This window comes from Lampetra fluviatilis, chromosome 57 (assembly GCF_964198595.1).
Source record: "Lampetra fluviatilis chromosome 57, kcLamFluv1.1, whole genome shotgun sequence".
Taxonomy (NCBI): Eukaryota; Metazoa; Chordata; class Hyperoartia; order Petromyzontiformes; family Petromyzontidae; genus Lampetra; species Lampetra fluviatilis.
Genome location: NC_136331.1, coordinates 7659751 through 7685628, shown reverse-complemented (window position 1 = coordinate 7685628; position 25878 = coordinate 7659751). Strand labels below are relative to the sequence as shown.

The window sequence follows — 25878 nt, the reverse complement described above, 5'->3', positions numbered from 1 at the left end:
GTTTGTTGTTCTGAGTTTATGTTGCGATTATTAAATTTCCCTTCTCGGGCTAACGTTCTCTGAAAATTCTTCATCGTGGCCGACCTCAGCTGCGAGAAATAAGAGAGCTTCATTGCTCGTCGGATTCTTCCAGATTAAATCAAATGCCAAAGTCTAATTAGTTTTATTTTTAAACACCCCTTAGTTTATTCCGAGTGTGTAACGAGTGCCACACTTGCGAGCCATGATGTCACCCAGCAACCATCCAGGCCTCACCCGCTTCGCGTACTATCTTCCCCCCACCCACCTCGTGAGAGAGACCTGAATTATACTGGTAGAAACCTCCTGGTTACACCAGCCACAGGTGATTATTGTGTCCGGCTGGGTGGGGAGGGGAGAATGGGGAGGGGCTGGGTGGGGAGGGTGGGGCTGGGTGGGGAGGATGGGGCTGGGTGAGGAGGGGAGGGGAGGTGGGGAGGGGCTGGGTGGGGAGGGGAGAATGGGGAGGGGCTGGGTGGGGAGGGTGGGGCTGGGTGGGGAGGGTGGGGCTGGGTGAGGAGGGGAGGGGAGGTGGGGAGGGGCTGGGTGGGGAGGGTGGGGAGGGACTGGGTGGGGAGGTTCGGGAGGGGCTGGGTGGGGAGGATGGGGCTGGGTGGGGAGGGGCTGGGTGGGGAGGATGGGGCTGGGTGGGGGGGTGGGTAGGGGCTGAGTGGGGAGGGTTGGGAGGGGCTGGGTGGGGAGGGTTTGGCTGGGTGGGGGGTGGGAGGGGTGGGGCTGGGTGGGGAAGGACTGGTCACCCCGTGGTGCCCTTATAAACATCAACGTTTAACCTACTCACGCCAGCTTGTGCCCACCCTCACAGTCAGGCATATTTGCGGAATACACCACGCCGCCGTTGACCCTGGCCATTGACCGAGCAACCCAACGTTCCTACCAGCTCCCTCCGCAGGAGGAATGTGTTTGCAGGTCGGTAATGGAACACTGGACGACAGCCAAGGGGATGCTGATCGTGAATTCATTCACAAATTGTTATTATTGTATCCCATCACAATGTGCTACTTAGAGGTGATCTGCAAACAAGCCCAATCTAACCCTTCACCGCATTGTTCGTGTGGACCGCATTGATACGAATAATGAATAAAAATTCGTTGGTGAAGATCATAACATTTGTTTTGCTTGCCTAGGCAAGAAGGAAGTGATGGGTTTAAATTCTACCACGTGAAAGCTTTTACATTTTACTTCTCCCCGAGTTAAAATGGTGCTGCCCTTCCTCGTAGCGATGCAGGGAAATATTTCGCCTTTTGACACGACGCATACATTGCATTTCACAACGTACTATTTATAGCGGTGACGTAGATCTACTATCTATGGCATACTGTGCAGCATAAGGCAGTAGTACTACATTGCAAGTGTGTCATTGTCAGCCAGAACTGTTTTTTTTAGATTTTAAAATAATAATATTATATGTGCAAGATAAAGCAGTGTAATGTGCGGAGTTAATTGGAATATATTTGGGTGTCAGTTTTATGGCAGTGAAGCGAACAATGCAGTAATTGTAAAATTACGGCACAATTACTGAGTGTTTGTGCTCAAGACACCGGGCTTGCTTCTAATGATGAGTTACTCTTTGAAAACAAAAGTTCACCCTAATGCATGTAAACAAACATGAAAGTGGCTCATAGTATTGCAACACGTCTTTGTCATTAAAGGGGCTTTCATGGAAATAGAGTACTGCTGCAACATCTTAAATGTAGTATTCCTGCAGACAACGTAAACATAATTAGGATAAGGAATAAAAAAAACATTTAATTTTTTTAATCTTATTTTTTTATGTGAAGGGACAAATATGTGGAGGAATATTCTGTAATTTTATTGCACGAAACACCGCATTTTGTTTTCACTATGCTTGATACGTATGGGTAATGTTTTACCCAAAATATGACAATTTATTAACGACGGTACCGAAAGTCGCAATCTTAGTATTGGAACAACTTATATCTCGCCAAACATTTATAGCCTTGCACATCGGTGCCATAAAATAGCAATATGGGATCGGGTTTGCAAAATCGGACTTTGCACCTGAATCATAATTGTAATACTGTATTGTATAGAGAAATTTCGATCGCGAAATCATGCTCGAGATTATGGTGAAGTATGGTCAAACAACCGCACACTCCCCCCCCCCCCCCCCCCACTGACACTGAGGGGGAGGCCGTCTTACTACCGCTATTAGGAAGCCACTGGAGCTATGCACTTTTAACTCTTGATTGAAAAAAATCTTTCTTTAGAACGGCTTTTTAGTGTTTAGTTTGTTGTCTTCGATGAGCACGGCTGGCTACGTACGGTGCGAAAGAAGTTCAGCATGCACAAGTTCATCCAGCAGTGGAATGGCAAAAACAAAAGGCAGCACGGAATTTATTCACACCGACGCGCAGATAAATAAGTCATGGAAAATTTAAACACGCTTTTATGAAATGTTCTAGTAATGCCAGAACTCTACGACTCCAGGAAGTGGCCCCGAAGCTTGCCATAATATAAGGGACCGTGGCCAATTACAGCCAACGTCTGTTGCCCATGGAAAATTAGACCCAAGCCGAAACATAACATGTAAAAAAGAATGTTTAAAAATAGATATGTATTTTTATGATAGAATATAGTATTGTCATCAGTATGACAAGTATACCAAGTTTGCAGTCGATACCACATTGAGAAGTGGGTTAAAACTGAGTTACAAGATGTGAGGATACAACAACAACAGAGTGAGTTAAATAAAAGCGTGTAAAAAGATTGTTTAATTTTTTTTTTATGATAGAATATAGTATTGTCATCAGTATGACATAAGTATACGAAGTTTGCAGTCGATACCACATTGGGAAGTGGGTTAAAACTGAGTTACAAGATTTGAGGATACGACAACAACGACAAAAACAACAGGCAGAGTGAGTTTAATGAAAGCGTGTAAATAAAAACAAGTTGGGCACAGGGCAGGCGTGGACAGAGAGGGACGAACGGCAGCGGTGGTCAAGGCTACGGTCGGAGCGGCAGCTAAAGGTGGGATCACAGCCTAAGAGGGTGTGAACCCTGGAGATCGAGCGATGAAATGTCGGTCCCAGATGGATTGCCACAATGAGGAGCTGAGAGGCATTCCGAATTCTCGGGAGGGGAAGGCTGTCATCCAGCAGTAGATAAATTGTGGCTCAGGTGAAATCAGTGGCAACTTTTTTTAAATTGTTTAACCTGCTGCTTATGTTACTATATCTGACTCTTATGGATTTTAGCACAATATGGCATCAGCTGGAAACGTATTAAGGAGCCGTTGATTTAATTAAATACCCTGGTCGCCATAGCAACCGTTGACAACTCGGGTGGCTGGTAACCAGTTCCTCGGGTTCCATTCTTCGCATTCATGTATAATTAATGAATCTATTGTTACATTACAGCTGCTCTTTTTAACATTAATTCTCAGCAAGCCCGATGTTGTAAACAAGTGGAGCCTCCAACTCTAATTATCCACTCTGTCTCTCGACAGACCTCTGTCTGCGTGTGCTATGAAGAAGGGCCATTGCCCAAAACGTCGCCCATTAAAAATTAATGTTCCTTTTAATGCCACTGGTTTCGACGAATGCCTTGAGTCGTTTCCGTTTGTTATTTGTGCACCACTGCCAACGTAGCAACGTCACAAACTACGTGCATGATACAATAGAGTACAAGTGAGTCAGTCCCTGGCAATAAAAGCACAGTGAGTTTAACACGTAGGCTCTTGCGACCAATATTACACATAATAAAGGGAATTTGTTGGGGGGTTAGAGTGTGTAAATATAAATGTGTCGTTAAACCCGCCACCACCCGACACGCAAAAACAAACCTTACTAATTGGCTGCGTCGGGTGGTGGCGGGTTTAACGACACATTTATATTTACACGATCTAACCCAACAAAAGCTCCCCCCCCTTATTATTGACAGGACAGGGTGGTCCAGATGTGTTGTGACCCCGATTTAAATCTATAAAACTGAAACAAAATTGTATAAAAATCGGCGTTAAAACAAACATTGAATGAGCGGAGGAAAAAGATGTTAGGGACCAATTAATTGGTGATCACAATAAATCTGGACCACCCTCTTGTATAAACAGCATAGGCAATATGAATATAGCATAAACAGGACCGGATTGTCAGCGATGGTCAATCTACTGCCGGATGAAGGCATTCTTCAATATTTCGCAATCTTTCATGATCCCGCAATATAAAGAAAAACAAAGACCCCCCCCCTCCACTGTATAGCCTTTGACAGACTTTTGGGGCATGTGCTGTTAGCGAGTAGCACCTATGAAGGCCGGCACGGTATGCGAGGGCGTGGGTGGTCAACACCACGCCCGGTCGCCTTTGTCTCCCTAGTGGTGATGTAATAATCCACCTATCACCTGCACACCAATTGATATCATTTGGTGTGCAGGTGATAGTGCACGACCCCTTTCAGACGCGTTCCATTCCTTGGCTGCCACTCCATTATTGCACTTGACCTTGGACCATCCACCCTTCTCGCTGTTGCGGCGTGTCCTGCCCAACACCACGTTAATTATCAGTCAAAAAATACCACAAAATATCTTTCACCAGTCCGGGCGCCCTACAATACACTTGGGTTCCTCTTTCGCGGTCTCGGTGATTTCAAGCGTATGCCTCTCAGTGCACATTTTTTTGGGTTTGTTTTGTCGCTGATAAGCTATAGATGGCGCACACGTGAAACGCACGGGCTGCGAACGATACGACGTCAGTGGCATGTCACGGCATGTGCCCTGCCTGGACGGACAGATTTTAACGCACCACAATAAAAAACAAAGTTGACCTTTGACACCTCGTTTACGGCCGTGCATATATTATGCTCACGGGGGTAAAAACAAGAACCATCTTACATAAGTGGTATGCGAAACTAAACTTTTATTTTTATTGAGCCATCACAAATGATAGCTCAACGAAGCGGCCTATCGCGTGGACAATTATAGCAGCAAAAAACACTCTAAACGCTTGTTGCTAAATGGCGACGGAAAAATCGGAGGACCCGAAGAAAAATCCACGCGACCACAGTGAGAATATGAAAACTCCAAATACAACAGGCGTCAGGATCGGGATCGAAGCCACGACCTCCTGTATTCCAGGCGAGGTAGTTAACATCTCATAGCCACCGTGACACCGTATAGTGTTCGGAGTCGGCAAAAATCATAATTATAGTCATCATCGGTGTGACATTCCCCCACTCTACCAATTGGGTTTGCCTTACGTAGGTGCAGAAGGGGGGAGAATGGATAGATATTGATGCAGCTCAATCTACAATCTGATCCAATGATCCACCACCGCATTCTAGGCATGTGCATGCAATTCAAGCCATCCATCAATCCGCTCAACTGCTGAATGAGGTGATTCGCCACGCCTCGGGGGGTTTATTTGACCTTACTTCACCATTGCTGGCATTCTGGACCCCAAACAGAATCAGAATCTTCTATTTAGGCTGCGGGAGGAATCCGATGAGCTATGAAGATCTTTTTCACAGACGTCCAGCATGGGCAGGTCAGCGAGTTACAACAGCGAAACAATACAACACATATACGATAGGAGCGCAAAATAGAGAAAACGGTAAGCAAGTCACTAAAATAAAATGAATAATAAATACATTAATTACACTGGTCAACAAAAAAAAACATTTTTTTCTGGCCTGGACTTTTGCAGCTGTTTTAGACTAATTTCAGGGTGCTGATGATTCCAAATCTGATCTCAGATTTGCTCTATCACATCTCATTTTTATGCTATCGGCATACCCCATTTTCATTGATTTTACCCGAAATTAACTCTTTCACTTAATTTTGCAAGTTGTTGCGAGTCAGTGACTGCTTTAGTGTTAAAATATGGTGCTGTATGTTTGGGATAGTGTGTTTATAATATAATTTTATGTAGATATCCACATTTATTTAATATTTTTCTTCTGCAGTTTTTATTAAAAATACAACATTTGATATCTCAAAAACCTGATGTGATAGACAAAAACTGATGCCAGATTTGGAATCAGCACCGCCAAAATTACATTAAAACCGTTGGAATACCTTATGCCAGAAAAAGTGTGTTGACCAGTGTTATACAATGCCTATTTATCAAGAATTGGGCGAGGCAGCTAAAAAAAAAACAACAAAAAACATTCCCGGACCACACCAAGATAACAACGACACAGTCGACCCAATGTTATTGTAGTTAATATTGCAGTCGATAACATGTGGGACTGGTGTGTCCTGCCTGGACAGACGGTCGTCACGATGTTATTCGTGGCACTCTATTGAGGGACGCGCGTTTGGATTTTATTTGGCTGCGATCAATCTCCACGCGATGACGAGTCACTCCGCTGAGCTGTCGTTTGTGATGGGCAGGTCGCTTCTGATAAAGAGCTGATGAAATAAAATACAAATGTTCCGTGTAAAAATAACAAACAGTAGCATATACCTGTCAACCTATGCTGTTAACCCGTATTCTTGTACAGGGAAAAATTTAGTTTTTTAGGTCCATACGGCGTACAGCCGTTTCAGTACGGGCAAAAAAAAAGTATGTTTGTTTGTGTTTCTCCCTCGTGATGGGACTCTGTAGGATGAACGTTGAGATTTATAAGCGGTACGGGGTGACCAATCAGGTCTGAATTGCCTGTAATAAGGTAGGGCACTGATCAGGGGTTGACAGCTATGAAAATTGTTTACAGACAGCGGCACGGCCAGGGGTTTTTCAGCAGTGAACACCCCCAAAACCAAAAAAAACCCAACAACTTGGCGCGGTTCGTGAGCCACGCCGGACTGGCACGGTTACGTTCCACATGGCACGGCTCGGTTTGTGGCAGTGTTGGAGGAGGGGGGGGACAAGGGGCGTGGTCTCGTCATTGTTGTGGAACCGGCTGCTCTACCCGGATACCCGGGTCCGCGAGCTTTTAAAGCCACCCGGCAGCTGGCAGCGCACGCACGCGCGCGCACGCTTCTCCGACTTTTTTTAAATTTCCCATTTTTTAAAAAGAAAACTACCGATTTTATTCTTTTTTTTCAGCATCGCACGGCACCGCCGCCTTTCCCCATTGCCGCGGGAATTATTAATTAATTCCGCAATTTTTTTTGGAGCGCCCTCGTTAAAGTCTCGTTCGCGCGAATCTCGTCGGAGAGCTTTTTTTTCATTTCGACCCGCTAGCGAGTACAACAACAACACAAAACAATTACCAACCATCAACAAAACCAACTCTCGTCAAGGAACAATGTACGGAGGCGAAACTCGCACCGTGGTACGACGGCCGTACAAGCTGATCGCGGCTCTCTGCGCCTTCGGTGCGGCCGCGCTCGAGGCCGTGTCGCTCGGCTCGTCCGCCTGGGTCACCGCGGAGAAGTTCAGCCTCTCGCTGTGGCACTCGTGCCGCCAGCACACATCGGCGTGGCTATGCGTCTCCGCCCTCTCGCACGGTGCGTATGCGGACTGCGGGTTTCGAAAAGCAATCGGCGGGCGCCGTTTGGAATTCGTGCCCCGCATAAGGCGCGGTGGGGGTGGGTGGGTTGGGGCCGCGACGCGGGGTTCGTCGGCACGGGTTCTATCCCCGCAGTTGGCGATTATAATTTTGTTTTTTTTGTTATCGCGTAACAGTTCGCTTTATCGCGTAGAAAGCCCTGTGAAGTACGCTTTAGTGTAAAATAAATGTGGAAGCCTATTATGAGGTTTTGTACAAACTGGTGTACAATGTTAAGAGAGTGAAGAAAAAAAACTTGCCGGGAGCGGTGGCGCAATGGTTAGCGCATCGCGATTTAAAACCCGGAGGATTCTCGTTTGCATTCCCGTTCGCGGCTGTCATCAGTGGCGAATGCTAACTGAACGTGCCCCCCCCCACCCCCCTCCCCGGGAACCCTTGCTACACCGAGCCGCACTGACCTGCATGGTGAAGTATGGTCAACGCCCATGGCTAGCAGTGGACGGACCAATGAGCCGTAGAATAAAAACAACAACTGGGATATGATGTGCCAAGTGCAGTAGCGATATCCATCGTGCTCAACTGTCATGCAGTTTCAGTGCGACTCTGAGTATGTTAAAGCTAATGTGGTACATTGGTGGTGAGCGTGTGTGTTGTGGAAGGTTCCCGTGCTCGCCATAGCAGCGTGGAATGTCCACAACCAACTCGGGGACATGGGCGCACTGCCCACCCATGTTTTCGCTATGAACCATTTCGTCGTTGTTGTTGCTGCGTGAGATTTGCGTTCATTTTCCTCACATCTTAGGTACGGTGTGAAAGAAGTTCCACCCACGTGTATACATATCCTGAAAGCTAAGCAGGCGTTTGAGCCTGGATTAGTGCTTTGATGGTCGCCCACCAGGCAAAAGAGGTCGCTATCGGCTGCTGTAGGGGAGGGCTTTGGTGGTGGTTTGCGAGCGAGAAAGACACGGTTGTACCGTACCGCTCTATGCTGCCGCACCTTCCCCCGCCACACGCTGACCAGCGTGGTGAAGTATGGTCAAATGACCCCCCCCCCCCCCAGCGGTTGTCATCCAGCAGTGGGTTGACGAAGAGGGCTGCACGGTGTCTACTTTAATACGGGCTAAGGGTTAAACGCTTTCAGTGCACGGTCAATGATGCACATTTGGCTCGTGAAAATCAAACATTAGGAAGGCTTTAAGGCTGAGAAAGCAAGTTTAAGTTCTGTTCATGGTAGTGTTACTCTACCGTTAGGCTTGTACAAGATTAAGGCTAAGTGTTGACGATTTACAGGGTTTTTCTTTTTAGAGGGTGCAATGTTCATTCAGCTGTGTGAGAGGTGGGCATTTGTGTATCTTGGAAATATTGGGGGCAGGTGTGAGATTCTTGACACAAAAAAACCCCGGGTATGTCCATGCACGCTAGATGTAGCCCAGTTAGATGTTGCATAGCTATTCACATTACTTGTATTATACAGAATATACACACACACAAAAAAATATCAACCCATTATAAGAGGCAAGTACAAAATTTCCCCCACCACTGAAAACCCACCAAAAATTATCAGCTAATCCTGGAATGCGCAATCTTAATTGCTCAAGTACTTATTTAGAGTAGAGGACTACTGGCACGTGTCATTTCGACTCGATGTTTGAGATTTAAGATTGGCCACTTTAAATAATTTTCCCAATTTTTTTTTACATTTTTAAACAAGTTTCGGAATAAAACTCCGTTATAGATACGCGGGGCCCTTGATCCCACAACCCGCATTCTTTTGAAGGCAATGTATAAATAAGAGTGAAAAGCATGAGTACTTATGCAAGCAGTTAGGGCTGTCTTTGGGGATTGGGTCTCGTGGCAAAGTAGTAGACACAGCGTGTTTCGGTGTGTGGTCAAGTGACCTCGAGAGCTTTTGTAACCAATGGGAATCTTCAAGAACCTTCGCTAGCACCCCCCCCCATCTCAACTGCTGATGCAGAAGGGTTTGTGTTTTAAAAATATATAAATCCCTGTTATACTTCACCATTCCAGGGCAGCATTTTCCACCAAAGTGTAACAAAAGGCTTCTTTGTTTGAGCTGGAGTTTAATTAGCAAGGTATTTTTTAAACTTATTTTTGTAATGTTTTACTCATCTGCTCAAAACGGTTCCCTTTTAAATAGGGTTTATTTTCTTTTTTTTCATAAACACGGGGCTGACGAAATGAAAACAGAGACTGCGATAATGTTGTGTTTACAAAATCTGGTTGATGTCGTGCCAGGGTTAATCTTTAAAAAAAACGGCTGAATAATGTATCTGTTGCTTCATTCCCCTTCGGTTGAGTGATGACAAGCGATTGAAGGAGAGCATTTTTTGCCAAATAATTACGCGGACGATTCGCATGGATTTATTGGCTGATGTGTGAGCAGGCACGCGGATTTGGATTTATTGTTTACAGAGGAGTGAACCCGACCCCAAAAACATGGGCTCTGAACGTTTATTCTTTACATGTCTGTAGTAAAAAAAAAGCTAGCGTCGCTTCACCGCTCTGGTTGACAATTCCTGAGCAGGAAATCACCCACGCACATTGTGGGTGACGTCACTTGGTGATGTGTCATTCGTGACAAAAATTGTGTTTCAAAAAAACGGGAGCTTTTTGTGACGGCGCTTTTACGCCCGGTCAGCTTCTCTGCACTCACGAACTTAACCCAGTTTGATGAAGCTGACCAAATCGAGCAAAGGGTCTGCGCAGCAAACAACAACAACAACACAACAACAACAAAACACGTGGGGAAACAACACCAGAAAGGCGAACAAAACATGAAGGAATTTGCATGTCTTTTCAAAATATGCAACCACCATTTGGCCATGACAGCCAACCCACGCGCAGACGGCCAATTAAACACCACAGAACGATAAATCCCCACGTTGAAAGGAATGAGATGATCCATGCATATGCAGATTTGTTTTTCTTTTGTACCCCCAGAGTTCTTTGCAGTGTCATCTGCACGGCACCATCGGTATCTTTCCCCTACCATTCAATCCTACCCCTCTCCCACGCACCCCCTGTCCCCATCTCTCACATACATGACAGACGTAAAAAAAAAACTCCATTCTATTACAACGTTAAGCTTTTGTGATGGAAGCTACAAAGACCGCATGAGCAAATTATACTGCGTATCCCAAGTGTGCAAACGCATGTCCTAAATGCATAAAATGTTGTCCATCTCGAAATACGCAAAAAAAATCACCCACTCATAGGTTCGCACAAATTACTCGTACAAAAATGTTAATAAGCGAAGTGTAATCATTAATAGCGTGGAGATTCAAAAACACCTTTCAGAACGTCCTCTTAAAAGGGGGCATAGTTGAGTGTTTTTGTGTTTTTGAAGCTGCGATGGAAAGTCCTTTAATTATTACTGGACCGCGAGCTAAACCTGGCGGGGACCTTTGGAAAATCCACACCAACTCGGTATCTCCCACAAATTAAATACCAGCGCTCCGCTAAATAGAATGACAAATACCCCCCCCCGTCCCCTCTGTATAGCCTTAATCAGACTATGGTAATAGGGTTTTTACCCTTTTTTCTGGCAACAAAACTGAAACCTTTTGCAAGAAATCATGTTTACATTAAGCACAATACTTGCAGTCCGAATGCAAACAAAAAACAACAATGATAATTGGTGCATTGTTTACACCATTGGAACCTCATTTGCCAGTAAAAAAAAATATGATACTTGTTTTTTTTACCCTTTTATCTGGCAACAAAACTGACACCTTTTTTAGTGTGCCTTTTGGCGTCATCTGGTCCAACACCATGTGAGACTAGGCTCTAAGGAAAGCTGTCTCGGGTGTGGACCAATCAACTTCAAGGACAGTGCATACATTATCAGAGTTATGTTTTATGTTTGCATTATGACTGCAGGTATTGTGGTCTATGCAAACATGACTCCTTGTAAAAAAGGTGTCAGTTTTGTTGCCAGATAAAAGGGTAAAAAAACAATTATGATGCATCGTTCTTGAAACTGATTGGTCCACACCAGAGACAGCTTTCCTTAGAGCCTAGTCTCATACGGTGTTTGACCAGACTGTTGGGGCAAGTATTGTTAGCGAGCACCTACGAAGGCCGGCTTAGCACACGAGGGTGTGGTTGTCCAACGACCACGCAGAGCCCCCAAAAAACGACGGGACAAGATTCTGGGGCCCAAAAAAACGAGCAAGGGCCTCGCCATCGAATGATTGAACCCCACGAGTGGCAACGTGGTCGGCGCAGATTGGAGAGAGACTGGCCCACTGTGTCTTCACGCATGGCTCCCTGCTGTGTGGCCGAACGAACCGTACGGCTGCATGCATGTAATTGTCACGCGTGTGGTAATGCCCTGCCTCGATTGATTTGCATCATTAGCCACGTGTTGCTGTTTATGAATTGCAGAACTAAAAAAAAAGCCAAAGGCTTTGCCCTGTAATTGCTTATACTCGTATAATTGCGGTGTGCGGATTTTCCGGTGTTATATGGGGTGCTGAAGGGTGCTGTAAGTTGCGTACAATTCATGAGTTGTACAGTGTTGTGCATCACCACTAACCTTCACACCGTCACAATCGTAATAGGCATCACTGCCATCATCCTCGTCGCTAAAACCATCACTACAGTACTAACTATCCTTACCAGAGACGAAATGCCCATTATACTGTTAATCAATTCAAGCGGGATTATTATTATTGTTACATCGATTCTTGTCATGATCGATTCAAAATCAAACACCTAAGAAAATACCTTGAGTTAGGCACTTGTGTTGAGTTTTAACGATTTGCTTCTTATGTGTTGTGGCCCGTAGTTTGAACTTGAAGTCATTGTTTTGATTTGCCCTTGAGTTAAAAATGTAAATAACCATTATGACGTGGTGGTCGATTAAGATTCTAAACTGGCCGTTGAAAGTACCAACAAACATTCATTTATTACTTAATTTTTCCATTATCGCACAAAACATAACCGCAGGGCACACACATGTTTTTATTGCATACTCAGTCATTGTAAGCCCTCACGAGGCTGGATAAAGTCCCCATTATTCACGACTCTATTCATAATCTCCACTCTGACATTTCTTCCAGCTACTAGAGAAGTCGTCGTCTTATTTTCCAATGCGGAAGGTCCCCCCCTCCCCCCAGCCTGTCGTAGCTACTACATATGTAGTACATATGTAGCTACTACATATTTAGTACATATGTAGCTACTACATATGATGCTACGGACCCTGCACTTTCAAGGGCCCCGCGCTAAATGCTTTCAAGCTATCAATTCCGGTTTCATTGATTCTGCACTTGCTCTATTACTACAGTACTATACTGCCTTAAACGTTTCTGAACAGCCTGGTGTTTAAGGTTAGCGATTTGTCCCATTATCTGGCTGTATAGCAAATGAAAAATATACAATTACTTTTCTACGTAAGTAAAAAATGTGTGTCTTAATTTTCATTTATTTAGGGCCCCTTTATAACATGTGCTACAGGCCGCCCGCACTAACTTGAACCGGCACTGCCACCCACCCCCATGTTAGGGGGGAAGCCCCCGTGGCGGATAGCGTTCCCCAAGCACACAAACGACACGGGCATATCTCGCTTAGTCGCATTTTTTTCCGCCCCATTGTTGTGGTTACAGTAGCTGCCTGTTCAAGTTGGGGGGGGGGTGTCGAAGGACGGTGGGATGGGGGCGAGTGGAGAAGCCATTGGGGCAGGCACGTTGGGTCGCCTTTGTGAGTCGTCACACGCTTTGCACACAACAGACACAATTCGGGCGCTGTCACAGCAACGGGTGTGCAAGCGACGTGAACGCGAGATCGTTCACCGGGAGGACGGCCTCTGGTCGTCCTTCGCCGCTGGGCGTTTATTTGCGTAAGCGTCGTCGCGAGCTGCAAGCCCCGGAGTGCGACGTGACACTTTGAACGGCGTCCTCTCGGGGTTCGAGTATCTGTCTGCCACTTGTTTACATTTCGCCGACCGCTCGTGTGTGTTTGTGTGCTTGTGAACGTGCTTGAATGTTCAAGCTGGCTGGGGACACTCTCCACGGTTTGGCATGTGCATACATGTACGTACTGTACATGTACGCACATGTGTGTACGTTGACCCTTTTCACACAGAGTACGTAGCCAACCGTGCCAATCGGAGGTGCGCGTTGAATACTCATTGCAGTCGTTCCTTTTAAAACCAATTTGAACACGGGCAATAACACGAATGTCAACTCGTGTAGCGAGCCGCCGAGAAGAATTCGCTCGCTCTCCACGAGAGAGAACGACTGTGGGGTAGGGTGGGGGGCACGAGGAAGAACCACAAACGAGTGGGAAGGAAAGCCAGCCAGGTGGGGGAGCCGGCGGTAACTGCCAACAGTTGCCCAAGCTCTGCGGTCTTACAGATATGAAGGGTGTTTCTCGTTGTTTGACACGACATCTGACGCATTATTTGGCCCACATGCTGAGTGGGTGGCCTGTTCGGCAAAAATATTCTAGAAGGCGGCGGCGTTTGTGCAACTTCCATCTCGCAATGCTGCGCAACCCGCACGCACGGAGCATACGATGAAGATGTTTTAATGAGTGTTGTGTGTGTGGGAAGGAAACTGTAGCATCCAGAGACGACTCGTGCGTGCGAGAGGGCAACATTCTATCCCACGCAGATGGAACGGATGGAGCCCAAATTTTCCTGTTCCGCCTCCTCCTGGCGAGTCGGGATGCGGCTCCTCGACCCCCCCCCCCGCACGGGAAGGGAGTTTCACACCCCCATCTTGTGGGTGATCCATCAACCCTCGCTGCTACGTCCACTGTGCTGGGATTACAGGCAGCCACGTGTGTCACCACCACCACCACCCAGCTAATTCACTTAATCCACGGCTTCTATTATTGTTATTGTCCACGGGAGCTATCGGCTGCCCCGAAAAATTCTCCTGTCCACATCCCTGTTCCGATTATCCGCGAATTTACCAAGCCTGCATTGGCGGCAGGGGGCGGGGGGGCGTTGTGTTGTGATTATTTTTTACGATTTGGCACTCGTGGGTGGCCGGTGGGTGAGGGCAGATTTGCGAGATCCGTAGCCGGTTTGTTCTCCCCTCTCCCCCTGGAAGCTTTTGCTATTTGCCACGGGGGTTGTGTTGCTCTCGAGAGCCGTGGTGGTGCGCGTGCGGATCGATGGCGCGCCTGACCACCGGCGCTCCCACGCCGTCTCTCCCGGAGCCGCCCGACGAACGATCCTTCTCCTCCGGCGGAGCCTCGCCGTGCCGTGGCCCTTTTTTGTTAGTTTCCAAAAAAAAACTTCCAACGACACGGCGGAGCGGGCGAGCGGGCAGGCAGGCGGGCGAGCGAGCGAGTGAGCGAGCCAACGTGAATTACGCGATTAATTTTTTTTGGCGGTCGTGTAAGAGCTCAAGCAGAAAAAAAAACCCATGAGAAATAGCTCTCGACGTTCGTCATTCGTGCTTGCTCCGATGAGACGCCCTTTCTTTATTGAAGACCCAACAAAGGGAACAAGGCCCTGGCTTTTAGCGCTGCACTGAAAAGCAGTGTGAGGTCCGCTATCAACTGTCCCTGCAAAAAAGCGTCTCCCGATTTCAGCGCGTTCGGCTATGTGCGGGTGCGAGAGAAGTCCAACGTACGTACGCACAACGACGCGGGCGGTGTGGATTTATCTTCCCGTGAATGGAACAATCGAGGACTCGACCAAATTGTGACGTGCGCACACCATCGGACATATCAGTGACGGCTGCCCGATAGACCGCGCGTAATTCGGGTGCAACAAGCGGATTCCATTTGGTTACCCTGTATGCTGTTGAATCGTTTACAACATTTAAACACATTCCTGCGGACGGAGCTGCTGGTAGGAACGTTGGGTTGCTCGGTCAATGGCCAGGGTCAACGGTGGCGTGGTGTATTCCGCAAATATGCCCGACTGTGAGGGCGGGCACAAGCCGGCGTGAGTAGGTTAAACGTTGAGTTTTATGAGGGCACCACGGGGTGACCAGCCCCTCCCCACCCAGCCCCAACCCTCCCAGCCCCACCCTCCCCACCCAGCCTCTCCCACCCTCCCCACCCTCCCCTCCCCACCCAGCCCCACCCTCCCCACCCAGGCCCTCCCCACCCTCCCCTCCCCACCCAGCCCCTCCCTGCACGACGGACGGACACAATAATCCCCTGTGGGCACGGTGGAACCAGTTGGTTCCTACCAGTAAAATACAAATCTTAGCCCCTTTGCTTTTTTCCTCCAAACGCTATAAGAAAGAAGAGTGCTTGCTGTACAAAGGGCAGCTTTGGATGTGCCTTTTGTACAATTGAGGATTGAGGGACACTCCAATGCTCGAAATCGTATGAACGATATCGAGCAGTCGAACTTCTATGTACGTATGTTTGAACTTTTCGCACCGTACGTAGCCAACCATACTAATCGGAGGTGCGGGGGACAGGACAACACGCTAAAACACAAAGCAGTTCTAAAGAAATGACTTTCCCCATCTAGATTTAAAAGTGCATAGCTCCAGCGGCTTCCTAATATCGGAAGGAAGAGCATTCCAGACGGCCGCAGAAGCACATCTGAAAGCGCGCGGTGCAGTGACCGCCTTTGTTCGATGGTTAGTCCAACATCGCTGTGAGGATGACCGGATATTTTCCGTGATCGTTTATGCGCCTTGACGAGATCATCAAGGGGTACTTGCAGAGAACAACTGTCTACTGTTATTCGTGATCCATTTTTGGGTTTTGCCACGTAATGATCTGGCCATATCTGTGTCGTCAAAAACCGGGCACTGCCTCGACTCGGCCAAACATGTCTAACTGTCGCGTGTAACAAGCGTTTCGCTACGCGCCACTTGTGATTCTTTCATCTCATCGGTGAGTTGAACAATTTTCGCAAGACAAGATTTATCAAACGGCGGTTCATTTGAAACTACGTCAAAATTCACGAGGATACGTTCTGGGAAGTCATTTACCGAAACGTCCTTGGACCAATCAATTTCAAGGACAGTGCATACATTATCAGAGTTGTCTTTTTTGTTTGCATTACAACCGCAGGTATTGTGGTCAATGCAAACATGACTCCTTGTAAAAAAAAGTGCCGGTTTTGTTGCCAGATAAAAGGGTTAAAAAAAATTACATCTTTATTTGTTCCGTTGGGTGGTGGAGGTTAATAGCTAAAACATTTTACTTTGTATCTACGTGATATCGCCCAAAATAAACGAGATTCCAATCGTAAACAATCAGGCGAACTCGGTCATCCTCTCAGCAGCAGCTTTTGGCTGGCCAGCGAACAAAGACGGTGGCCACCGCATCGCGCGGTGCTTTCAGATGCGCTTCTGCGGCCGTCTGGAACGCTCTTCCTTCTGATATTCCGAAGCCACTGGAGCTACGCACTTTTAAATCTAGATTGAAAACTCATTTCTTTCGAACTGCTTTTTGTGTTTAGTGTGTTGTCCTTCCCCCCGCGCGCCTCCGATTAGCACGGTTGGCTACGTACGGTGCGAAAGACGTTCAACATACATACGTGCATGACATTGGTTGCGAAAGCCTACGAATAAAGCCGTCGATACGTTCACCATCTTGAGGCAGCAATTAACGCGGCAAGGCAATTCGACCGACTCTCACAGGGCAATGGTGGGTTATTATTCACGATGAACATCAAGACCTCGGGTGCCAGACGGGACTGAGAAATGTCGCTGAGGAGCCTATCACGGGGCGCCCCGGCTTATTTAACGGCATCCCGTTGTACACGAGCTGTACATCCACGCGCAGAGAGAAAGGCTGTCGTTGGATTTTGAATTTACAAGTTTTTGTTGTCCTTCACTGGCGGAAAAGAAAGAGCAGCTCGTATTGAAAACGACATGAAGTCCTGGTGAAATGGCCTGGATAATAATTGGTTGTTGAGCTCATCGATCTGTCCCCCCCCCCGCCACCGGCCCTGGTGTCGATTTGCGGAGAAGATGTCAGGAGCCCGCTCACGTTATTGATTCCTTCCAATATGCCGTGTAAAATATTTATATTTTCACAACGGTTATGTCGTAATAATGCCTCGGCTATGTGCCGCCTCTCGTGCGGTAAAAATAAAAGGGCACGGCGTTAAATTATACATCTACTCTTTATTGATCTACGTGGATTTATTTTGCTCCGTTTCCCAGCATCAAATTACTATATATGTACACACACACACACACACGTGCGCAGTGCTGTCAATTTTTTTCTGAAAATTGGATTTCAAAAGTCCACAAGGACTGTATTGTTTAAAGTCACCCCTGTTTTCGAAAGGGCTTTCATTGCCACCCGTATCTCCCCAACAGGGGATCACGTGACCGCTGATGGTGGGGCTTGCTTGTGCAATGCAATGCTGGTCCCATCGTGTATGTTCTTGGGATTTCACGGTGGCTCATGGGGTAGTTTGACGAGGCTAGAGCTGGGCTATATCCGATTTGTCAAAAATCGATCGCTCAATTTAATAACGGATTTATTTGTTTCTATATCTCGACTACTGCAAAACAAGAAAAATAATTTTGGAGAGGAAAATAAAGTTGCCTCTGTTCTCGCTTGTGCCTCTGGACTGGAGGTCGTGCACTGTGCCCAGGGGGGGGGGCGGCAGTTCCTTCCTTAGATTTTGGCGTGGCCGACATTTTTAGAGACTCGCATAAATGACCACGGGAGTAGTTGGCAGAAATTCTTAGGTGGATTTTTATCGACTAATCGTCCCAGTCACCGTAAGCAAAATTGCCACGACCGATTCGCCCATTTATTTGCCTTCGGGACCAACAGTTTCCCACGTCGTCGTTTTTAGCAGACAAAACTCTGGACTGGTATGGACATTCTGAGCGTGGCCTGCTATACAAATTCTCCCGGGTTGCCTGAAGCTGTAAGGCAAGCGCCCTCGGTGAACGGCCGTTCGTCAGCGCGGTTTAGCGAAACAAAAATGGCACAGAATTTGTCGCGCGATGTTTGGTCATCTTTAACGCGGTGGCCTCCGAAGTTTAAAGCGGAGGGCGAGGTGAACGTGAAGGCAAAGATTATCATTTATTTTATCTGCTTCGCGTCGATGTGTACAAATGGCCCGTTGAAGATCTGGCTTTTCCACACGCTCAAGAATGCCTCAGTTGGCAAGTCGGGCACCCCGTGATGCCGGTCGAACAAATTCTGCCATTCCCCCCCCACCCATTCCTTTCCAAATCTTACCTCCCCGCGTCTCCAGCGAAAAATTCCGCGGGCTGTCTTGCCGAAGGCATCAGAGCGTGGGGATGCGCGAAGCTGTCGCCGTCGCCATTTTTAGAACCGTGCGTGCGTGCGTGACGCGGCCAGCCGGCCGGCTTTTCGCGATTCCGCGCTAAATTTTGTGGACAGCTGCTGCAGCAGCGTCGGGCGACGGCTCGCGTTGCTCTTCCCGTTGGTCGATTGTGCCGCGGCACAGTTGCACCGCGGCAGGTTTTGGCGAACAGCTGCAGAGATTGGCGCTGGCTCGCGCGCGATTTCGGGCTTCCAAAAAACGCCGGTGGCGTAGCTGCTCCAGCGTGCAAGCGCCGCAATTGCACCATGGCCCAGGAGCTTCAGAGGCTCAGCTGCCGGGCTACGAAGGGGGGGGGGTGTGATGTTATCTCCCTTGCCTGGTATGTAGGAGGTCGGAGGTTCGACCCTGACCCTGACGCCTGGTATATTTGGAGCTTTGTGTGTGTCTCACCCCGTGGTCACGTGGAATTTTTTTTCTCCGGGTCACCCTGTTTTTCCCCTCCACATTTACAATCAACGTGCGCTTAGATTATTTGGCTGCTATAAATTCCCACACGATAAGCTCCCTCGTTGTGCCGTCATTTGTGAAAAAAAAGCCAATAGTTCAGTGGGCTTTACCTGGCAAAAATAAAAACAGTTCAGTTTTATTTGTAATATTTTTTGTGATATGTTTACTTTTCCTATAATTTGCACCCCTATTTTTTTGCATTGCTTGTTGTGATGTTCTGACCCGCCACTATTCTACGTCTATGAAAAAAAGCTTTATAGTCTCGTCGGATTCCTCCAGTACGAATACATTTTGCGATTTAAGATTCTGATGATGAATGGACAGGTCGCGTGCACCCCCCCCCTCCCCCCTCATTTTAATTCCTGGCACCAGGGGACCATACCAACCACGCTACAACGCTGCTCGGATATACTCTCTTACGACGGAGGGCTCCGCAGCCTTTCCCTGCGAAAGCGTTGCAGCACGTCGACATGCCGCGCAGTTTAATTTATTCCATCCGCTCGAGGTTAGAAGGGTTCATTTGCAGGAGTGGTCCCGCTTCGGGACGTTTGAATTCCTGCACGCGTTCGAATCGTCCGCACCGCGTCTCGTGATTCTTGCGTTGAGAGTTTTTTTTTTAATGTAAGCATTTTTTCGTCGCCATTTTTAAAGAACCCCCATAATGCAGTGGGAATTTTAAAAGGAGGAATTAAATAAAACCAACGGATGACGTACGTAACAAGCGGGACTTAACCCTCCGATTAGCATGGTTGGCTACGGTCGGGGCGAAAGAAGTTCAACACACGTACATGCAGGGAATGAACGCGGGAGTCTGGGCACGCTGCCCTGCCTCCGTACGGGGCATTGAGATGTTGTAATGGAATCTCTCGGTGGGTTTTTTTTCTCACACATGGCTGAAAATGCTTAGGTGAAACCCATACAATGAGGATGGATAGCGCTCAAAGCTCAACACGTGGCGAGATGTTAAATGCCTCGCCTGGTATGCAGGAGGGTCGTGGGTTCCATTCCGACCCCGACGCCTGCTGTATATTTTGAGTTTGCGTGTCTCTCTCACCGTGGTCGCGTGGATTTTTCTCTGCGTCCTCCGGTTTTTCCTTCCACGTTTTAGCATCCACGTGCGTTCAGAGTATTTGGCTGCAATGAATGTCCACGTGAAAAGCCACTTAGCTGAGCTATAATTTGTACTAACCAGGTCGCTTCTGAAAAAGACATATCGCTCGGTGGGCCTTGCCTGGTAAAGTAAAAAATATAAACTTGAGTTAGTTTTACTAGTTTATATTAATTCAATCACCCACCCACTTGATTGGCTTGCCTTTTCTCTGGTCGCCTCGCAGGCCGGCAGGTTTGGGAGTTTCACAAATCGTGCGTGATCCACCAACCCTCCCCCCCTTGCCACGAGAGTGCTGGATTACAGTCGTGCGCCACCGCGCCTGCTCGCAGCCCGATGCTTTATTTTGTTAACTCGGTCGGTAAATATCAGAGAAGCGACACGCGCGTTGCTCGCAAACCCAATATGCCGCCAAGGATCAAATTACAGATGGAAATGCTGGAGCCTCGTGTAGTGTATATGCAGACTGTGTGTATGTCTTGAGAAGCGGCTGTGCGTGTACGTGACGTGAACCTCATTAAGATTGCATACCCGGCAGGGTGGCAGAGCAATGTTTAACACTTGTGCCTTACAGCAAGAGGGGGCCTTGGTGTGGTTTGCGACTCGGGTTATCTTTTCTGCGTGGCGTATGTATGGGTCTCTCTCTCTCCCCCTAGTTCTACATGCGTTTCGTCTGGGTTTCCCCTGTTTTCTCCCATGGCTAAACACACACACACACATAATGTAACTGGTAATAAGCCAAAACCATTCCAACGCGGGAAAAGCGTCCAAATGACTCAATTATACGGAGCAACATCTATTGATTGTTTTTTACTATTTTCATTTTATTAGTTTAGGCCCACTGAGCAATGTAGCTCTTTTTCAGAAGTGACATGGTCACAAATGATAGCTCAACAAAGTGGCTTATCGCGTGGAAATGTATAGCTGCATCCAAATTCTCTGAACGCACGTTGATTCTACATGTGGAGGGGGGATAAACCGGAGGACCTGAAGAAAAATCCATGCGACCACGGAGAGAGACGCATGCAGACTCCAAATATACAGCAGGCCCCAAGGTTGGGATCGAACCCAAGACCTCCTCTATAACATCGCCCACGAATAAAACAATAACTTTACGCAGTCGGACCGCTTGCGCCTAACAGCAAGAAAGGTCTGGGTTCAATTCTCGTTTTGGGCACGTTTGCGTGGAGTTTGTATGTTCTTCCCCTGATCTGTATGGATTTCCTCCAGGTCCTCTTGTTTCCTCCACAAGAACCACACAATGCCACTGAAACCGGCCAGAACATCCCAATTTCAAAATGACTCAATTGAAATTACACCGCAGCAGCAGCATCATAGTCATCCCCGACTGCACAAAAACTTGGCAGCACCCCCTCCTGCAAACGAGCCTTGAGACTGTGACGCATTCCTGGGTCGTCAAGCGGTAACAATAATAACAATTACGTGACCCGGGAGGGAGGGAGGGAGCGAGGGCGGGCGCGGACTGCTCTTAACTTTCAAACGCGCCCCACGTCGCCTGAGGACTTCCCGCATTGTCCTGCCCTTTTCGATAGCCGATTCACTCTTTCCACCACCTTATTTACTGGAGTGTTTTTTTGTCTTCCGCCGGGAGAGGGGGGAGGGACAACGGTGACGGTCTTCAATTTTGACGCTCCTTGACAATGGGGGTGGTTGCCTCGCTCGCTGCCGAGGTCACAGGGCCGCAGCTCATCCCAGCCGGCCGGGCCGGCCGGCACTCCCCGCTCGTCCGCCCACCGCTGCGTTTTTAAAATGGGGCTACAAACGCCTCGACCGTCGCCCGTGCATTTTGCACGCAAAACAAAGAAAATGTTGTTCTTGAAGCACCCCCCCCCCCCCCCCCCCGGGGAATCGTTTGCTGCAATTATTACTCTGGGATTATATTCGGGTCCCGGAATGTATTTGAAAATGATGGGGTGGTTGGGCCTGGGGGGGAGGTGGCGGTTTTGGCCGCAGTCCACGCCAAAAATTGCAGTTGTTACTCGCGCCGCTAAAATACGCCGTTATTGATGGCCGCGTTGGGTGTCGACAATTCACGCGGCGTGTGTGCAAGCAGCCCTGGGCCCTAATACATCACGGCTGCGTTGTTCTCTCCCATCCGCTCCTGGCTCTCTCGATGGGGCGAGAGGATAGGCGGACGATGGTTAATCCTCAGGGATTTCGGGGAGGGGGGGGGGGCTGTGGTGGAGAAGATGCGGGGAGGTTTATTTTGCACGCGAGACTTCTCGGGGGACAAATGCCCGTGCTCGGTCCGCAGCGGCGACAGCGCGCCGGACCCTTTTCTCCCCCGCAGCGACGTGACCGTCCTGCCGCTTGCGGAGATTTACTCTGTTTGAATACGCTGCGGCGCTCGTGCCCGCGCCCACTGCTCTTTCGCCCGATGCTCTGCCGGTTGGATTAGCAAAATAAACTAAAACTATTTATTTTCCCAGGTGAGGCCCACTGAGCTATACGGCTCTTTTTGTTGTTGCCAGAAGCGACCTGGCCATCACCAAGGCTGGCTCAGCGAAGTGACTACTCATCACGTGGACATTTATTGTGGACAAATACTCGTCGATTCTAAATGTGGAGAGGGGAAAACGGGAGGGCCCGGAGAAAAATCCACGCCACCACGGGGAGAGAGAGAGACGCAAACACCAAATATACAGCAGGCGTCATGGTCGGAATCCAACCCACGACCTCCTGCATTACCAGGCAAATAGATGCGGGGGGGAGGGGCATTGACATACAGTCCAACGTTGGGTTTTTTGCAGCGCCGTTCTCCACCACCACCACCGCAGCAGCCTATAGCACCCTCCCGGAATGCACCCAATAGCATCAGATCTCGTAAGCCGAGGCAGGGTTGAACCTGGATGGTTGTGTGGGGGGGGGGCGAACCACCGCGTATGAAACGGTGGCGAATATATCGCTTCCTGTAACAATGGGTTTTACCCTTTCTGGCAATGAAAGAGTTGCGTGAAGATGTTAAAACGCCAAACAGAATCCCTTTTCGAGGAATCCTGTCTGCGTTAACCACACGTGCGTGTGGTGACCATGCAAACAAGAGACATGCTCTCATCACATATGATGCATTCTCTTTGAAACGTATTTGTCCACACCAGAGAGACCATTCCTTTCTCAAAAAGCGAACCGCGCAAAGACAATGCCACTGACCAGGGCATTTATATATAGTTCGTGGTGAGCAGCTACAATATGGGACCTTTGTTGATAAAATATAACAATAGGTTATATATAAAATATAACAATATGTTATATAAATATAACGATGTTATTTTTTGATACTGGCAAGAAAGGCCCCATTTTTAATGGGTAACCTGTTACCGTTTTGATAACTGCTCAATTGCATTGTCCACTTTGAGAATATTTAAATCGGGAAATGTTTTTCGCGCGGAAAATTTGCCCGACAGCTGCATGCACACCAGCAAATCCGCATGCTGTGCCAGTGTTCCGCAATTTCGCCTCGACATGAAAGCGCTTGGCTAAGCTGATCATGTAATTTTCGAGACGAGTTATTTGTGTATGCATGTGTCTTTGTTTTCTGTGTGCGTGTGGGGGAGCGGTAGTGTAGCGGTTAGCACACTGCGCTATGAACCCCGGCGACCCGAGTTTCATTCCCGTTCATGGCCAACACCAGTGACGATTATCTGAACCAGTCCTGGGCCTCCCCTAGGTCGACTCGACCTCAAATGAGTACCTGGTGTGGTGTGTAAAATCATCGCCACTGTTGGATACAAAGGCGGCCGGGCGTGGTGCTGGTAACGCACCCCCTTCATGTGCCGTGTCGGCCTTCATAGGTGCTCGCTCACAGCACTTGTCCCAACAGTCTGTTAAGGTTATACGGGGGATCTTTGTGTGTGTGTGTGTACATGTGAACAATTGTTCAGGAGTGGAGGTGTCGTGGTTAGCACATTGCACCACGAAACCAGCGGGCGCGCATTAACGATTTCCCGCTCACGGCCAACACCGGTGACGATTATCTGAGCCGGTCCTGGGCCCTCACCTAGGTCGACTGGACCTCAAATGAGTACCTGGTGCGGTGTGCAAAAACATCGAAGGCTGCCGTGCATCCTGTGCCGGCCTTCGTCGGTGTGCTCTCTGGCAGCAAGGTTGTACGGGGGGGGGGGGGGGCCCTTTCTCATTTTGCGCACGACTGCTGTGAAGAAACTCGCCTCTGTGCTCTTCGCGTAGTTTTTGCAATAAACATTGCCACCCACCCACGCGCGATCGTCTCGCGAGGATGGCGGTCGGCGAGGCTGAAACTTTTGAGCGTCGATGCGCTCGTGCAAAAAGGCGGTCGTCACAGCAGGCTCCCAGAAGTGTCACCGGCTGCCTCGAACATCGAGTCCGCGATGTGCGCGTGGCAATTCTCACGATTAATGCGTGGGGTTGTCGCAGCGTTTTACGGAGTCAGAAAGTTTAATATTTGAAATGCACCCTTCCGATACTGTGCCAACAGCGGAGAGGGGGGGGGCGCAGGGGGTGGGGGTGTCTGCGAGTGTGCTACGTGACTTGGCTCGGAGCTTTTGTGGAAGCTCGTTTGTGCAGTTTGCACGCACGTACGTACGTGCGTGTACGTACGTACGTGCGTGTACGTATGTACGTGCGTGTACGTATGTACGTGCGTGTGTATGTAAGTGCGTACGTGCGTACGTATGTACGTGCATATGTACGTATGTGCGTGCGACCGGGCCAGAAACCATTTAGAACTGGTAACCTAGTGTGAAATATAACATGAGCGCCTGTAGCTTCTTACATCCTGAGTAACGGGCATTCCTCTATTCCCCTCTGTTCTGCCCCGGGGTTTTGCATGCACTGTTAGAAATACATAGAACGTAGAGAAATTTGGCCGCGAGTTTTATTATTAATTTCTTTTTCTTAAAGTCCATTGGCGCCAAATACCATTAATTTGTCTTTCATTGGACGTCTTGGACGGTGCCAAGATGTTCGTGCATACAGCTAGGGACGGACAAACGTGTCTTTTTTTTTGTTTGATTCATGAGTTGGGCAGGCGGGGGGGCGGCGGCGTGGGTTAGTTTCGTGTTTTAAAGTCTGTAAAAGCACCGCTTGCAATCTGCTTGACTCTGGTATTGTCAGTGCCTACTTTCCACCGGGTCCCCGTATATTAGGAGGCCCCCACTCCCCCTCCTGCTTTCGTACGGTAATTTTTTTTTTTGGGGGGGGGGGGGGTGCAACAGATTTGCGTATTTGACGTCGAGATTCGCCATCCATTTCGACCGCTTCGGGAGCACGCCGCGCGAACTTGTTTGGGATCGCCGTCGAATGATCCGATTTTTGGGCCGGTCCATTGACGACGATTTTGTTTGAACGGTGCCGAGATGTCGCACCGCACGGTCGAAGTCGCACGCTGGGCTCTCGTTAATTTTCCCACTCGCGTAGAAAGTGTCCCGGAGCGCCACCGCCCCCCCCTCCCCGCCCGCCCGCTCGTCAACATTCTCGTCGTCGCGGGGATAACCAAGCCCCTTTCCTGTGCTGTTTTTTTGGGAACTGGGCACGGGCGGGCACGGGCGGGCACGGGCGGGCACGTTCCGGTGGTCAATCGTCGTTCCGCAAGCGTGCGAGAGAAGAG

The 25878-nt window shown here is 48.5% G+C and overlaps 1 protein-coding gene across 1 annotated transcript in view; it reads left to right on the top strand.

Annotated features, from left to right (window-relative positions):
* Window positions 1-6941: 6941 nt before the first annotated feature.
* LOC144950308 (transmembrane protein 47-like) overlaps window positions 6942-25878 on the top strand; it is a 37242-nt gene continuing 18305 nt past the window's right edge. Inside the window, exon 1 of the mRNA XM_078880405.1 lies at window positions 6942-7450. Within this exon, the coding sequence (XP_078736531.1) occupies window positions 7249-7450 (202 nt within the window). The 5' untranslated portion in view covers window positions 6942-7248. The remainder of the gene's footprint in view (window positions 7451-25878) is intronic.